Source organism: Wyeomyia smithii, chromosome 1, assembly GCF_029784165.1.
Source record: "Wyeomyia smithii strain HCP4-BCI-WySm-NY-G18 chromosome 1, ASM2978416v1, whole genome shotgun sequence".
NCBI classification, from domain to species: Eukaryota; Metazoa; Arthropoda; class Insecta; order Diptera; family Culicidae; genus Wyeomyia; species Wyeomyia smithii.
Window position 1 is genome coordinate 192,010,089 of NC_073694.1, and position 16,237 is coordinate 192,026,325.

At 35.3% G+C, this 16,237-nt stretch overlaps 1 protein-coding gene across 1 annotated transcript in view; it reads left to right on the forward strand.

Moving 5' to 3' along the window:
- LOC129733893 (uncharacterized) overlaps nucleotides 1–16,237 on the forward strand; it is a 30,649-nt gene that overhangs the window by 6,538 nt on the left and 7,874 nt on the right. The window contains exon 3 of the mRNA XM_055695474.1: nucleotides 1,705–1,929. Within this exon, the coding sequence (XP_055551449.1) occupies nucleotides 1,705–1,929 (225 nt within the window). The remainder of the gene's footprint in view (nucleotides 1–1,704; nucleotides 1,930–16,237) is intronic.

Below are 16,237 nucleotides of genomic sequence, written 5' to 3' on the forward strand. Positions count from 1 at the left end.
TACTTTTTACTTTTTACTTTTTACTTTTTACTTTTTACTTTTTACTTTTTACTTTTTACTTTTTACTTTTTACTTTTTACTCTTTACTTTTTACTTTTTACTTTTTACTTTTTACTTTTTACTTTTCACTTTTTACTTTTTTTTTACTTTTTACTTTTTACTTTTTACTTTTTACTTTTTACTTTTTACTTTTTACTTTTTACTTTTTACTTTTTACTTTTTACTTTTTACTTTTTACTTTTTACTTTTTACTTTTTACTTTTTACTTTTTACTTTTTACTTTTTACTTTTTACTTTTTACTTTTTACTTTTTACTTTTTACTTTTTACTTTTTACTTTTTACTTTTTACTTTTTACTTTTTACTTTTTACTTTTTACTTTTTACATTTTACTTTTTACTTTTCACTTTTTACTTTTTTTTTACTTTTTACTTTTTACTTTTTACTTTTTACTTTTTACTTTTTACTTTTTACTTTTTACTTTTTACTTTTTACTTTTTTCTTTTACTTTTTACTTTTTACTTTTTACTTTTTACTTTTTACTTTTTACTTTTTACTTTTTACTTTTTACTTTTTACTTTTTACTTTTTACTTTTTACTTTTTACTTTTTACTTTTTACTTTTTACTTTTTACTTTTTACTTTTTACTTTTTACTTTTTACTTTTTACTTTTTACTTTTTACTTTTTACTTTTTACTTTTTACTTTTTACTTTTTACTTTTTACTTTTTACTTTTTACTTTTTACATTTTACTTTTTACTTTTTACTTATTACTTATTACTTTTTATTTTTTACTTTTTACTTTTTACTTTTTACTTTTTACTTTTTACTTTTTACTTTTTACTTTTTACTTTTTACTTTTTACTTTTTACTTTTTACTTTTTACTTTTTACTTTTTACTTTTTACTTTTTACTTTTTACTTTTTACTTTTTACTTTTTACTTTTTACTTTTTACTTTTTACTTTTTACTTTTTACTTTTTACTTTTTACTTTTTACTTTTTACTTTTTACTTTTTACTTTTTACTTTTTACTTTTTACTTTTTACTTTTTACTTTTTACTTTTTACTTTTTATTTTTTTTTTACTTTTTACTTTTTACCTAATTTTAGGGGATCAAACGTTACCCATTGTTACAAAAGAGAGCGGTCTGAAATCTAAATTTTCTATAAGGTTGAGCGAAAAACATTTGACCATTCAGGGGTCGAAATCTGTGTTGTAACATGACTTGACAATTTTGAACACTTTAGTAGAAAGGAAAGGAGAAAATTCGTCGAAAACCTTTTGGAATTGGAATATTTTTCCTCCTTTCCGTTTCCAGATTTTCAATTTCACCCCCTTCCTGAGAAACGTAGTTCTAATTCAAATACATATTCTGTTAATTAGGTTAGTAGTGTCTGTCATCGCTCAAATCATTTTTTAAAACTTGATCTAGTTTGCAGAATGTTCACCTTCATCTTAATGTTAACAGTGTAGAATTTCCAGAGCAAAAAGATACAAAAACTATTCTGCTTGACTATAGTTTGAACGATCAGAATCAGTGCATTGTGGAATTCATGAAATATTTTCCAACACAAGTAAATTGTTATCAAGTATAGTCAGAACCTTCAAATTGAACTAATATTTTTGCTAGAATTGAGCACATAACATATATTCTATGTCTCATGTCGAAATGAGAAAAGCATAATCCCAAATTTTATTTTGCAGTTGACTTTGAAATTCCGTTTCGAAATGGACTCTGGCTACTGGACGATGCCAAAGGTGGACGTTTTCCTGATCGACACCAAAAGTAAGGATGGCAGCAAGAGTGTTGATACCACGCTGGAAATCGAAGGCGACGCCCCATACGCTCCGATTGGATTTTCATACTCCTGCTCCAGACAGTTGGTATTTCGCAATGGATCCACGGTATTAACGTTGGAAAACATTCAGGTAAGTTTAATGATTGAAGCATTTGAAATAGAAGCGTATGTTGAGCCAGGACTCACTTGAAAATATAAATATGTAGTCCACCAATGCAAGTACAGCTGACGAACATCGCCACGGGCATTTTTCGCTTTCTACAAATGAGCAAAATGTTTCATAACCTCGAACAATCACAGCCATTATTCCAAAGCCCCTCGTATAATCGGCCGATTGATCAATATTCCTGCGAATGATTAAAGTTTGTGCTACACTTGTCACAACTCGCGGGCCATCTGAAGTGCCTACGCGAACTGGCCGAGAAAAAAAACCACCAAGTGCACCAATTATTGACCGCGTGGCCCCATGGCTTAGAGCAGTGCAGTGGAGACCTGAAAACACCGAAATTACCTAGCGCGAGGAGGCTCGGCGTAAATGATGAACAACTTCGCAACACTCCCAAAACACAAGATGCCCTCTCATTTCACTTGCAGCCAAACAATAACATCCATCGAACAGAAGTATCATTGTCTTCAGCTGAAGCTGAAGAGGTGCTCGATTTTTTTTTTTGCCTTTTCTAGTACCTAGCAATGCAACGCTAAACTGACGATTGACGCTTCGGCTCGGCTGCACGATTGGTACTGTGGGAATTATAATATTGTGACGCAATTATTGCTACCGAAATGCTGATTTTTGCACAACAAAAATGTGTTAATGAGTTTATTATTACTGTCTGTATTGTTACAATGTTAGAGAGCCCTCTGTCTCTCAATGACGACTACTATTCAAGCTATGATATTAAAAAAATTACCGATCTAGCAATCATTTTTTGCATTCTGAATAATTATATAATGTTATGGGCATTTATTTGAGTACGTATAGATTTTCGGAAACTAAATTTGAAATGAAAGGAAATTGTTACTTGTCTTCTACGGACAACGTTTATGTACCATTAAACAATTTATTATAAGCATGTCAAATTGAAAAAAAAATCACAGGAGGGTTGTATGCAAAGCCACGACCGCAGGGATGAAGTAGAATACTTTTACAAGAAATGCTAATGTTTTGGCCGCTATACGCTGCTATTGGTATTCGCTGTCCATGCATCAGCTGTTCCAGCTGCTATCGATGCTGAGATCCGCTGCAACTAGTGCACTATCCATTGCCATGCCACAGCTGTGGCCGCTCTCCGCCTGGTATCCACTGCACTGCTACTGCTGCTACTAAGGGAAGACTGCTGTTGTCGTTGTCTATAACTATTATTAGCGGCTTCGATTGAAACAGGCTCTTATATAGGAATGAAAAACCTATCAATAGTAGTAGGAAATCATCGATAACTATCGATAGCCATTTCAGTCGATAATTCCCATCCTTACTCCTATACAGACAAATAGCAAATTTAAAATGGCAAGGTCTATGATTCTGTCGACCGTGCTTGGGAAGCAATCATATTAACGACTAATCAGATCAGTCAAATTTCGCACTTCAACAAGGATTGACCATTCTCAATAAGATGGTTCCTTGTCATGATTTGGAATTTAATTTTTAAATTTTGATTATGCGAAAAATTAATTTTTATGCTGATAATGAATGCTTTTCGGATGGAACGGCCGATTTGGGAAAACTTGGAATTTTATTCAAGGGGAATAGTTGCTCTAAGTTTTGGTTGAGGTGCCACCCCTCTGGACCCCTCCCCGTTTCTGTGACACGCGAATATGTCTGTGTTTTTTTCTGATTTTTCAAACAGATTGAGCAAACACTGGGAATTTTCATACGTATCAATTGCTCCATGTATCAAATTATGTCAGGTAGATGAAATATGGTATGTAAGAGTGAATTTTGGAGTTTCTAAATTATTTCAGTACAAAATAACAAAACTACGTAATTTTATAAAAATTCAAATAACCAAACCGTTCTTCAAATTATAAGCTCTACATTTTTGAGATAAGGTCTCCTGAATCCATACGCGATGAAATATTTATTTTAGCATGCAAACAATTTGAGAAAAACGAATTTAAATTCACTAAAGTACGTATTTTCATGGAAACCTGATTTTTTCAGTCTCCCAAGGTAGTTTTCAACTTTGCTCTCCAATTTTCAAGCTCTATATTGCTAGAGTAACGTCTTCTGAATCCAAAGATGCTGAAAGATTTGTTCTAGCATGCACAGATTTAGAGAAAAACGAGTTTGAATTCACTAAAGTACGAGTTTTTATGAAAACTTGATTTTCTCCAAATCTGTGAATGCTAGAATAAATCTTTCACCATCTTTGGATTTAGAAGACGTTACTCTATAAATATAGAGCTTGAAAATTGGAGAGCTAAGTTGAAAACTACCGTGGGAGACTGAGAAAATCAGATTTCCATGAAAATACGTACTTTAGTGAATTTAAACTCGTTTTTCTCAAAATGTTTGCATGCTAAAATAAATATTTCATCGCGTATGGATTCAGGAGACCTTACCTCAAAAATGTAGAGCTTAAAATTTGAAGAACGGTTTGGTTATTTGAATTTTTATAAAATTACGTAGTTTTGTGATTTTGTACTGAAATAATTTAGAAACTCCAAAATTCACTCTTACATACCATATTTCATCTACCTGACATAATTTGATACATGGAGCAATTGATACGTATGAAAATTCCCAGTGTTTGCTCAATCTGTTTGAAAAATCAGAAAAAAAAACACAGACATATTCGCGTGTCACAGAAACGGGGAGGGGTGGCACCTTAACCAAAACTTAGAGCAACTATTCCCCTTGAATAAAATTCCAAGTTTTCCCAAATCGGCCGTTCCAGTGCTGAGAACGAGCATTTTCAAAAAACAAGTTTCGTCCCGGGTCTTTACGGGTTAAGAGAAAATATTAACTCTTCAATTAGGTTTGTATTTCATCCTGAAAAGGAAGAATTATAATCATCATATCTTGAAATAAAATAGTTTGTTGTGCTTACAATTGTTACATAAACTTTTATATGCTGCCTCAGAGCATCACTGGGCATTTTCTTCAAAATACTTCAGTTGACAGTAATTTTAGTTAGTCTACATAGTGTTCAGTTTGAATTTTCTCGTGAAGCTATAAATTTTAATGATAAACCTTGTGAGCGGGAGAGGGTTAATTCAATGTCTGATAAAATGCCGATCACATCTTTGCGTTATCACTGACAGTGCAAATAAAGTATTCTTTGGGGGAAAATAAACACTGAAAAGCTTTCCAGAACGTTCTTTTCATTGGATGCATTTTCTAGTGTGCCTGCTATCGCTCAGAGACAGCATTTCACTAAAATGCCACTGTGGTAGATGGCTCGGATAGCTGCGCGGTGTGTGGCGTGTAGTTCGGTCGAGCAAGCGATGGTTCAGCGTGATATGCCGACGTAGGCGTAAAGCGACTGTACTGCCCTCATGCGATAGAGCACTATGCTGACCCCGCGTTATGCTGCCGGTCATCGCCAGTGGTATAGTTTAAGCGAAGAATAGAAATAAAGAAGTGAGTCAGTCCCGTCCAGACGGGCACGCGAGAAGGAAGTTATTATCCCTCTGTTGTGTATCACAAAATCCGAACCAAATACAACATGGCGATCCTGCCAGGAGCTAGTGAAGCTAGTGAAGTTCATCGTGATGAAGAAAAATCTATTTTAATGGTATGAAAAGCTATCGTTTTGGCAAAAAGGAAAGAATTCTTGGGAAGCTATGTTGGCAGAAAAATGGCAGAGAAATACACTAAGATTATCAGTTTTAACATCTGCTAGTGGTAAAAACTCAAAGAGTGGCGCTTGGTTCGGTCTAGTCGCACGCTGACCAATTGAGAAAAAAAAATGCAAGCGCAAATGGTGAACCAATAAAACATTTCAGTGTTACGAACAGTTAAAATGGGTTGGTTTTCGGCCGATGAAATTATCGCGCCCGTAACCAACACTAATAGCAGCGAGCGTAACGAAACCGCGATCGCTGTAGCCGCCTGCGTGTTAGCAGCCGTCGCCGTGAGCTATATCGCGGTAAAATTGCTAGCCAAATTGCATCGGCAGCAAACCGAGCGGGTAGCTGACCGTGCGGTGCGGTTAAATAATACTGTCGCGCAAATATGAACAATAAGTAATAAGCCGCGAATATACAAACAATGAGTGAAAAGTGACAAAATACAAAAAAAAAAGACACACAAATGAGCCAAATAAGTCGGCACGACTCAAATGTGCGAGTGCTAGAACTCTGTAACAAAGTCCTGGCGCATATCGAAGAACAAATGGATAAACAGCTGCATGCACCAGGGTCATCGATTTCGGCTGCCCGAAAGACACCGTTAAAAAGGCAATCATGAGCATTAACGCCTACGAAGACATCCTTCTGGGTTCGTTCGCGAACTTCACAGCGCTGTCGAACAAAATCGGAGGAGACGTTGCTGCCCAAGCGGAGCTGGTCAAACAAGCCTTCAATGCCCAGTTCTCGTTTGTGCGGACTGCAGCCGAATGCAGCGCACCGTCCAACAATAGTGACCTGCAGAACCTGCTCAAGCCGACCTCGGATAAGCTTGCCGCCAACTAAGCTAAGTATTTCAAAGCAAGAAAAAAAAATAAACACTAAAGTATATTTTGTTTTAGGCAGAAATATAGCTCTCCAAATATTAAAGTACCACAGAGTACCTCTCAAAATATTAAAGTAGGCAACTGTAAGTAAAAAAAAAAATATAATAATAATAAAATAACAAAATAAAATTACTACCTATATACAATAAATATTTGATAATACCTATATAATAATCAAATAGCCATATGGAACAAATTGTCTCATATGGAAAAATTCTTCGAAGCGGGTGACACTTTAAAAAGTTGCTTGTAAATTTTAAAAAGTTTAAAAAATTAACAGCCCCGACAAAGAGGGAGAAGGTAATATTAATTAATATAACACTAGAGAAGATTAGAAGGATAGTTCTGGAGTCTGAAGGGACTCAAAACTATCCAAAGTTCAGAAAACGGTACAATACCCTAAAAGAAAAGGCAACGGAGTGCCTAGAAATACTTCAAGGCAATTTAGAAGACACGACGACTAGTGAATCGGAAAATTCCGATTCTGACGAAATACAAATGGCAGCAAAACTCGACCTTTCGCTAGCCCTGAAGGTTGTATCCATATTCACAGGAGACTGCGCAGAGCTAGGACATTTCCTAGAAACCGTAGACCTCCTCAAAGCGTACTCGGAGAATGTTCCCGAGACAGCTCTATTAACCTTCGGACTCGTTTGACTGGGGCATCACACGGAGTGATCGAGAAAGCCAAGTCGATCGACGAAGCGAAACAAATATTAAAGGACAAATTTTCAGTCCGAATCACCCCGAAGGCGGTAGAGAATGAACTAAACCAAATGAAACAAACTAATAAAACTATTTCCGAGTTTGGTGCGGAAATAGAAAAGCTAGCTACAAAACTAGCATCGGCGCACGTTTCGAATGACACATTCGCAACGGAAGCAGCCGCAGCTAATATAGTACAGCCCATTGCTGTACAAGCATTTATTAATGGATTAAAAAATCATCAAACAGCTTTTTTCTTAAAGGCCAGAAACCCAGGCACCCTAACAAAAGCAATTAGCGATGCACTGGAAGTGAATGATACCAGCGACGAATCCATAATGTAGATTCAACCCAGGTCTCGGAGGTATAATAACAACCCTCGCGGAAACTGGCGGGGACGAGGCCGTGGTTTCCGGAATAGAGGCGGTAACCGCGGTAGAGGACAATTTTACCAAAACCAAGGAAATCCAAATAACAGAAACAATTACCAACGAGGTAATTACAACCAAGGAAACAACAATAGACGTTTCAATAACAACAATAATAATAACGAAAATAACGATGACGCAAATAATAGAAACAATGACCGCGGACGACAATAAAATAATCGTCATGCAAATATGGCAGAACAAGAAAATGGAAATAACGAAGAGGTGAACGTGGCGAATCTTTTTCGTGAATAACGCAAACAAAGGATTGCTACGTGCCAAATTTTATTTTTATCAAAGGGACGTAAATTTCATAATCGATAGCGGAGCCAGTTGTTCGCTTATATCAAAACAGTTGGTACCCAGAAATGTTAAGATCAGTTACCATAATACTATTACTATAACAGGGATAAACGGAAGATCACAGTCCTTAGGGGCAATAGCCACTGAAATTTGTTTCGGCGACTATTGTTTCCCCGTAACGTTGCATGTATCGGAAAATTTACCACAGAGCGTACCGGCACTGCTCGGTACAGATTTTTTGAGAAAGTATGAAGCTAGCATAGACTTACGAACGATGAAACTAAAATTAGCTCACCAACAGTGTAAAATTACGATTCCTTTCAACAATTATCATAGTTACCACTGCGTAACTACTAGCGTAACAATACCAGCGAGAACTGAGATCCTAACATTCGTTCCAACAAAGATAAAAGGTGAATGCGTGATTTTAAACAAGCAAATATCACCATTCGTTTTTGTAGCTAACTCGGTAGCTACTCCAATTGAAAATAAACTACCAGTACGAATATTAAACGTAAATAATAAACCTGTGAATGTTGCAAATTTGCAAGTGGAAACCAAACCACTAACGGATTATAACGTCATTGAAATCACAACACTAAAGCATGAACAGAGCAGGGTTGATAAACTGTTCAAAGAATTAAAACTAGATCATTTGGGGAAGGACGAGAAAAAGACGATCTCCGATATTTGTAAAAAATATAATGATATATAGTGCGTCTTGAACTGTCCTACAGGTCAGACGTTTTTTCGGTTGCTTGTGGACTGGTCTTTGACTGCCTATAGCTTCAAAGTTTGTGTTTTGTCAGTGTGTCTTTTAAAGACTACCTGAAAGTTATTTCCCATCAGTCTTTCTCAAGACTACCTACTTTTGAATTTAACATTTGTTTTAACTTTTTTCGTATCACCTGAAATGGCTGGACGGAAAAAGAAACCTCGCATCGCTGCGGGGAGGAAAAGAGAGGCATCTCTTTCTGACACATCGAGTGTTTGTAGTGACAATCCTTTTGATATTTTGCCTGAGCAAGAAGCTGGTGAAATGGAAGTTACCAATAATGAAACTATACAAAATATAAAATCTTTAAAAAAGGAGAAAGTTCCACCTATTGTGGTAACTATTTCTTCTGAATTTAATATATTCAAAAAGGAACTTTCAACGTTTGTTTCTGACGTTAAAGTTACCTATCAAATTGGCCGTAGAGGTGAATGCCGCTTATTAGCCGACTCAGTAAAGGGTCGTGATCGTCTTGTTCAGTATTTAACTGACAAGATGTACAAATTTTTTACATATGACACCAAGAACGCCAAGCCGTTCAAGGTTGTCTTGAAAGGTCTCACCAACGATCAAACCGTTGATGAGATCAAACTTACTTTAACAGAATTACTTGGCATAGCCCCTACCCAAGTAATTCTAATGAAACAAAAATCACGAGGCGAAAACAGTCAGAGAACTGGAATTTCCCTTGTTAATTATCTAATTCATTTTAACCGCAATGAGGTTAACAACTTAAAATTTTTTGAAAAAGCACATGCTTTGTATAATGTGCGTGTAAAGTGGGAAATTTATAGGAAGTATGGCGGAGGTGAAAAGCATATCACCCAATGCCGTACTTGCCAACGTTATGGCCATGGTTCCAAATTCTGTAACATGGACCAAAAATGTCTTAATTGTGGAGACTCTTCTCACAAAAAGGACACATGTCCTGTGAAAGAGAGTAAAAATTTTCGCTGTGCGAATTGTAACGGCAACCATATGTCAAATTTTTATCAATGCCCAGTCCGTTTAGCAATTGTTAAGGCAAGGCAAGGTAAACAAAATTCAATTTCTCAATTAAAACCAACTTCAAAACAAAATTCTCCAAGCGTACCAGTGACGCATAGTTTACCTACTCCTTTGCATACCCGTTTAACTTATGCACAGGTTACAGGTAGTTCGAACATTATACCGCCTAGTGTTGGTAGTTCGAAAATGACCGTTAATATGGGTAAGCAAAACAGGCTAGAAAATAATTGTACACCTATCACTCCAGCTAATATTGCTGCCGAAAATATTTTTTCTAATGTCAACTGCCTGGGGCCTATTACGGCAGGTAAACTTTCTTTTTTGCAACAGGCAATGTTCGATCTTATGAACGCCATGTTGCAGGCAAAATCAATGTTTGAAGCCATTCAAATAGGCACAAATTTTACTATTAAAATTGTTTCTAATTTAAAATTTAGCAATGATTTTAAATAAAACAATTAAAATATTAAATTGGAATGCTCGCTCATTGAAGGCCAATGAGAATGAGCTTTTTAACTTTTTAACAGTAAATAATGTGCATATTGCAATTATTACTGAAACATTTTTGAAACCTAACATAAAATTAAAATATGATCCCAATTACGTGGTTCATAGATATGATAGGATTCAGGGTTCCGGCGGTGGAGTTGCAATTGTTATTCATCGCCGAATCAAACATCGTGCTCTTCCCCATCTTGAGACGAAAGTTATTGAAACTTTGGGAATTGAAGTTCAAACTGAACTTGGGATTTTATTTATTGCCGCAGCATATTTACCATTTCAATGCACACGCGAGCTCAAAAATTATTTTAAAGGTGATTTACAAAAACTCACCAGAAATCGTTCGAAATTTTTCATAATCGGCGATTTTAACGCTAAACATCGTTCATGGAATAATTCTCAAAGTAATTCCAATGGCAAAATTTTATTCAACGATTGTTCTTCAGGATACTATTCTATTTTGTCTCCGAATAGTCCTACATGCTTTTCTTCTGTAAGAAACCCTTCAGCAATTGATTTGGTGCTTACAGATCAAAGTCATGTGTGTAGTGATTTGATCACACATGCTGACTTTGATTCTGACCATCTTCCAATAACTTTTTCTTTATCACATGAATCAGTTTTAAACCCTATGAGCTCTGTTTTTAATTATAACAAGGCTAATTGGGAAAGATTCAAAACTCATATTGAGAGAAATTTCAATAATGAGCTTGATTTGCAAAACGAAGTGAATATTGATTCCGCTTTGGACGCATTAAAATGTGCAATTGTTGATGCCAGGAATTATTCTGTTCCAAAGACTCAAGTGAAATTTGATTCACCAATAATTGACGAAAATCTTCAACTTCTAATTCGTTTGAAAAATGTCCGCAGACGTCAATATCAACGTTCTCGTGACCCTGTTTTTAAAACTATTTATAAAGATTTACAGAAAGAGGTTAAACATAGATTTACTCTTCTGAGAAATCAAAATTTTGAGACTAAAGTTGAAAAATTGAAACCATATTCAAAACCATTTTGGAAGCTGTCGAAGATTCTTAAGAAACCTTCAAAGCCTATTCCAGTTTTAAAAGATGGTGAACGTTTTCTTGTATCCAATGAACAAAAGGCTCAAAGACTTGCTCAGCAGTTTGAGAGTGTTCATAACTCAAATTTGAATTTTGTGAGTCCAATTGAAAATGAAGTCACACGTCAATTTGATTTAATTTCTTCCCAGAATTTTTTACCTGCAGAAATAATTGAAACTAACTTGAATGAGATTAAATCAATTATTAAAAATTTCAAAAATATGAAAGCACCTGGTGACGATGGAATCTTTAATATACTAATCAAACATCTCCCTGAGAGCACAATGGAATTTTTAGTGAAAATTTTCAATTGCTGCTTCAAAATTGCATATTTTCCCAAATTATGGAAAAATGCAAAAATTACTCCCATTTTAAAACCGGATAAGAACCCAGCTGAAGTTTCAAGTTATCGACCAATCAGTTTGCTTTCTTCAATAAGTAAACTATTTGAGAGAGTTATTCTTAACAGAATGATGTCACACATCAACGAAAATTCAATTTTTGCAAATGAACAGTTTGGATTTCGCCATGGGCATTCCACAACTCATCAATTGCTCAGAGTTACTAATATGATACGAGCTAACAAATCTGAAGGTTATTCCACTGGAGCTGCTCTTTTAGACATAGAAAAAGCATTCGACAGTGTTTGGCATAAAGGTTTGATTGCGAAATTGCAAACTTTTAATTTTCCAATTTTCCTAATCAAAATTTTAAAAAATTATCTTACTGATCGAACTCTGCAGGTTGTCTATCAGAATTCAAAATCTGATAGATTTCCTGTCAGAGCAGGTGTGCCTCAAGGTTCAGTCTTGGGTCCAGTCCTGTACAACATATTCACTTCAGATCTTCCTGATTTGCCTCCAGGATGCACAAAGTCATTGTTCTGCGATGACACAAGCATTTCCGTAAAAGGAAAAAGTCTTCGTGTCATATGCAGTCGATTGCAGAAAAGTTTAGATATTTTTTCTTCCTACTTGCAAAAGTGGAAAATCTCTCCCAATGCTTCTAAAACTCAAATGATAATTTTTCCGCATAAGCCTAGGGCTTCTTTCCTCAAGCCAAACAATAATCACGTTGTCAAGATGAATGGGGTTATTTTAAGTTGGTCCGACAAGGTTAAGTACTTGGGACTAATTTATGATAAAAAACTTATTTTCAAAGAGCACATTGAGAGTATACAAGCCAAGTGCATCAAATATACGAGATGTTTATATCCTCTCATTAACAGGAATTCTAAACTTTGTTTAAAGAACAAACTTTTGATTTACAAACAAATTTTTAGACCAGCAATGCTTTATGCTGTACCGATCTGGTCAAGTTGCTGTTCAACAAGGAAGAAAACGCTCCAAAGGATTCAGAATAAAATTCTGAAAATGATTTTGAAGCGTCCTCCTTGGTTTGGTACACTCGAATTACATAGACTTACTGGTGTTGAACCACTAGAAGCTATGTCAAATAAAATTATTAACAATTTTCGACAAAAATCGTTGCAATCCTCAATTGCTACGATAAGCTCTCTTTATAGCCAATAAGTTAGCAATTAAGTTAGTTGTAAGTTTACTTCCCCTTTTCTGACAAGTAGGTTTAAATCCCTACGAATGATAAGTCCTAATTGCGAAAGCAAACAAATCCTAACAATTAAAATTACAAATTTCTAACAGTGTTGAGAAGTCACCATTTGTGATTGGACACACATACTCATTATTTACTAATATTTATCATAAATACTTAAGCTACTAACAAATCCCCCCTTAAAAAAAAAAAAAAAAAAAAAAAATATAATGATATATTTTGCCTAAAGGATGATCATCTGACGACATCTCGAATTTATGAACCTTCCATAAACATAAAAGAATGTTCTAAATCTTCATACACAAAACCATACAAAATACCACACTCTCAAAAAGATGAAATAAACAAACAAATAAAAACTATGCTTGAAAACGATATAATCGAGAGTGCACAATCTGAGTGGAACAGCCCAATATTATTGGTACCGAAAAAATCGGCCAATGATACAAAAAAATGGCGTTTAGTCATAGACTATAGAAAGGTCAACCAAACGCTTCAAGATGATAAATTTCCCTTGCCAAATATTGAAGAAGTTATCAACTCATTATCGGGCGCAAGATATTTCTCACACCTTGGTCTATCACAAGGTTATTATCAATGCCAAATTAAACCCGAAGACAGACCTATAACAGCTTTTACAACACCAACAGGTCAATACCAAATGAAAAGGTTACCAATGGGTTTGAAAACAAGCCCATCCTCTTTTTCTAGGTTAATGACAATTGCTATGTCAGGTCTAAATATGGAGAAATGTTTAGTCTATCTGGATGATCTGATCATCTTTGGACAAACGATTGAGGAACACAATAGAAACCTCATTAGCACTTTCGAACGTTTAAGGAAAGTTAATTTGAAACTGAACCCAGAAAAGTGTAATTTCTTCAAAAAGGAGTTGGTGTACCTAGGTCATTATATCTCTTCGGAAGGAATCAAGCCTGATCCCTCGAAGATCGAAGTGATCAAAAGTTGGAAAACACCAACTACATGCGACGAAGTTAAAAGATTTGTAGCTTTCGCTAATTATTATAGAAAACACATTGAAAACTTCGCAAAAATTTGCATTCGGCTTAACAAACTAACGAGAAAAAATGTGAAGTTTGAATGGACACAGGAGTGTCAGGAATCTTTCGAACTTTTAAAAAATATATTCGTCAATCCTCCAGTATTGGATTATCCTAAATTCAACAAAGAAAATAAATTTATACTGCACACTGGCGTACGCCAGTAGAACATTAAACAGTGCAGAATATAACTATTCGACAATCGAGAAGGAACTTTTGGCCGTGGTCTGGGCGATCAGACACTTCAGACCATATTTATATGGAAAGAGGTTTTCGATCCGCACTGATCACAGGCCTTTGGTTTATCTTTTCTCGATGAAGGATCCTTCAAGTCGTCTAACCAAATTCAGATTGGCGCTTGAAGAGTATGACTTTGATATCACCTACATACAAGGAAGTCAGAATGTGATAGCGGACGCGTTGTCACGTATTTCGTCTTCCGAGGTGAAAGATATAAATAACAAAGTCAACAAAGATATTCTGATAACAACAAGAAGTAATAAAAATAATGAGTCTAGTTTGAAACAAGTCAAATGCCTGGCCAACATTCTAAAGACGGAACAAACATCGAAATAATAATCTGCGAAAAACAACAATCACCTGAAGCCGAATATTGCTCAAAAAACAATCAAATAATTTTGAAACCAGCGAGCACGCTTATCCAGCTACGGCGGCTAGTTATGAAGCTGAAAAAGATATGCCAAGAAAAATCAATTATTGAGCTCATATTAAAAAATAATGAACGCGCGAAAAAATTTTATAATGAAGTGTACACTAATAATTTAATGAAAGGCATGCCACCAATAAGATTGGTAAATAATAAAGTAAAGCATATCGTAGATCCAAAGGAACAAGAATTGATAATAAATGATTTTCATTTATTGCCAACGGCAGGGCACGCAGGAATAAATAAAACATTAAAAAATATACAGAAAAGATACTACTGGAAGACCATGTCGAAAGACATATCGAATTACGTTCGTTCATGTGAAATTTGTCAAAAGAACAAACACGTAAAACCGAACAAGACACCCATGATGCAAACAACAACTGCAACAAGTGCATTTAATAAAATATATTTGGATTTAGTTGGTCAATTGCCACCAAGCAACGAGGGATGTCAATACATTCTGACAACCCAGTGCGAACTGACTAAGTTCGTAACTGCAACACCAATACAAGATAAATCCACAAATGTTGTAGCAAGAGCTTTCGTCGAGAATGTTCTTTTAAATTATGGGATTCCTGAGGATATAGCAACCGACAGAGGAACAGAGTTCATGTCTGAGCTATTTAAAAAAAATGCAATCTTCTAAGAATTAAAAAGCTGAATTCCACGGCATACCACCATCAGACAGTGGGAGCTTTGGAGAATTCACACAAAACGTTAGGCAAATTTCTAAGAATATACGCATCAGGAACACCAGGAAACTGGGCATCTTGGATAAAGTATTACCAATTTGCATATAATACAACAACACACTTAGAAACGAATATGACGCCTTTTGAATTAGTTTTTGGAAAATTGTGTAGATTACCATCTAATCTGAGCGAAAACGACAAGGCAGATACCTTATACAACGTAGAGGACTATGCAAAACTTCTGAGATATAAATTACAAAAAACACAAAAGGAGACAAGAGACAAATTAATAAACTCTTAAATGAAAAGAATAACCAAATATAATGTCAATGCAAAAGATATAAGATATAATGTAGGTCAACTAATTTTTGTAAAAAATGAAACAGGATCTAAGTTGAGTAAAATATATTTAGGACCATATCCAGTAACCGCAGATAAGGGTCCTAATGTAGAAATAAGAATAGGAGACAAAATAGATATAATACATAAAACTAGATGTAAACCTTTTATAACCAATAGTGAGTAAGGATTATACAATTAATAAGGCGTGTGGTAGATGGACACGAATTTTCGGATATAATATCAATAATTGTTCAATCTGAAATTATATAAAATTTATAACTATAGTGAAAAATTTTATAAAAAAATAAATAGGGCGTGTGGTAGATGGCTCGGATAGCTGCGCGGTGTGTGGCGTGTAGTTCGGTCGAGCAAGCGATGGTTCAGCGTGATATGCCGACGTAGGCGTAAAGCGACTGTACTGCCGTCATGCGATCGAGCACTATGCTGACCCCGCGTTATGCTGCCGGTCATCGCCAGTGGTATAGTTTAAGCGAAGAATAGAAATAAAGAAGTGAGTCAGTCCCGTCCAGACGGGCACGCGAGAAGGAAGTTATTAACTCTCTGTTGTGTATCACAAAATCCGAACCAAATACAACACCACACTGCATCAGCTGGCCCTACTTATATTGATACTGAAA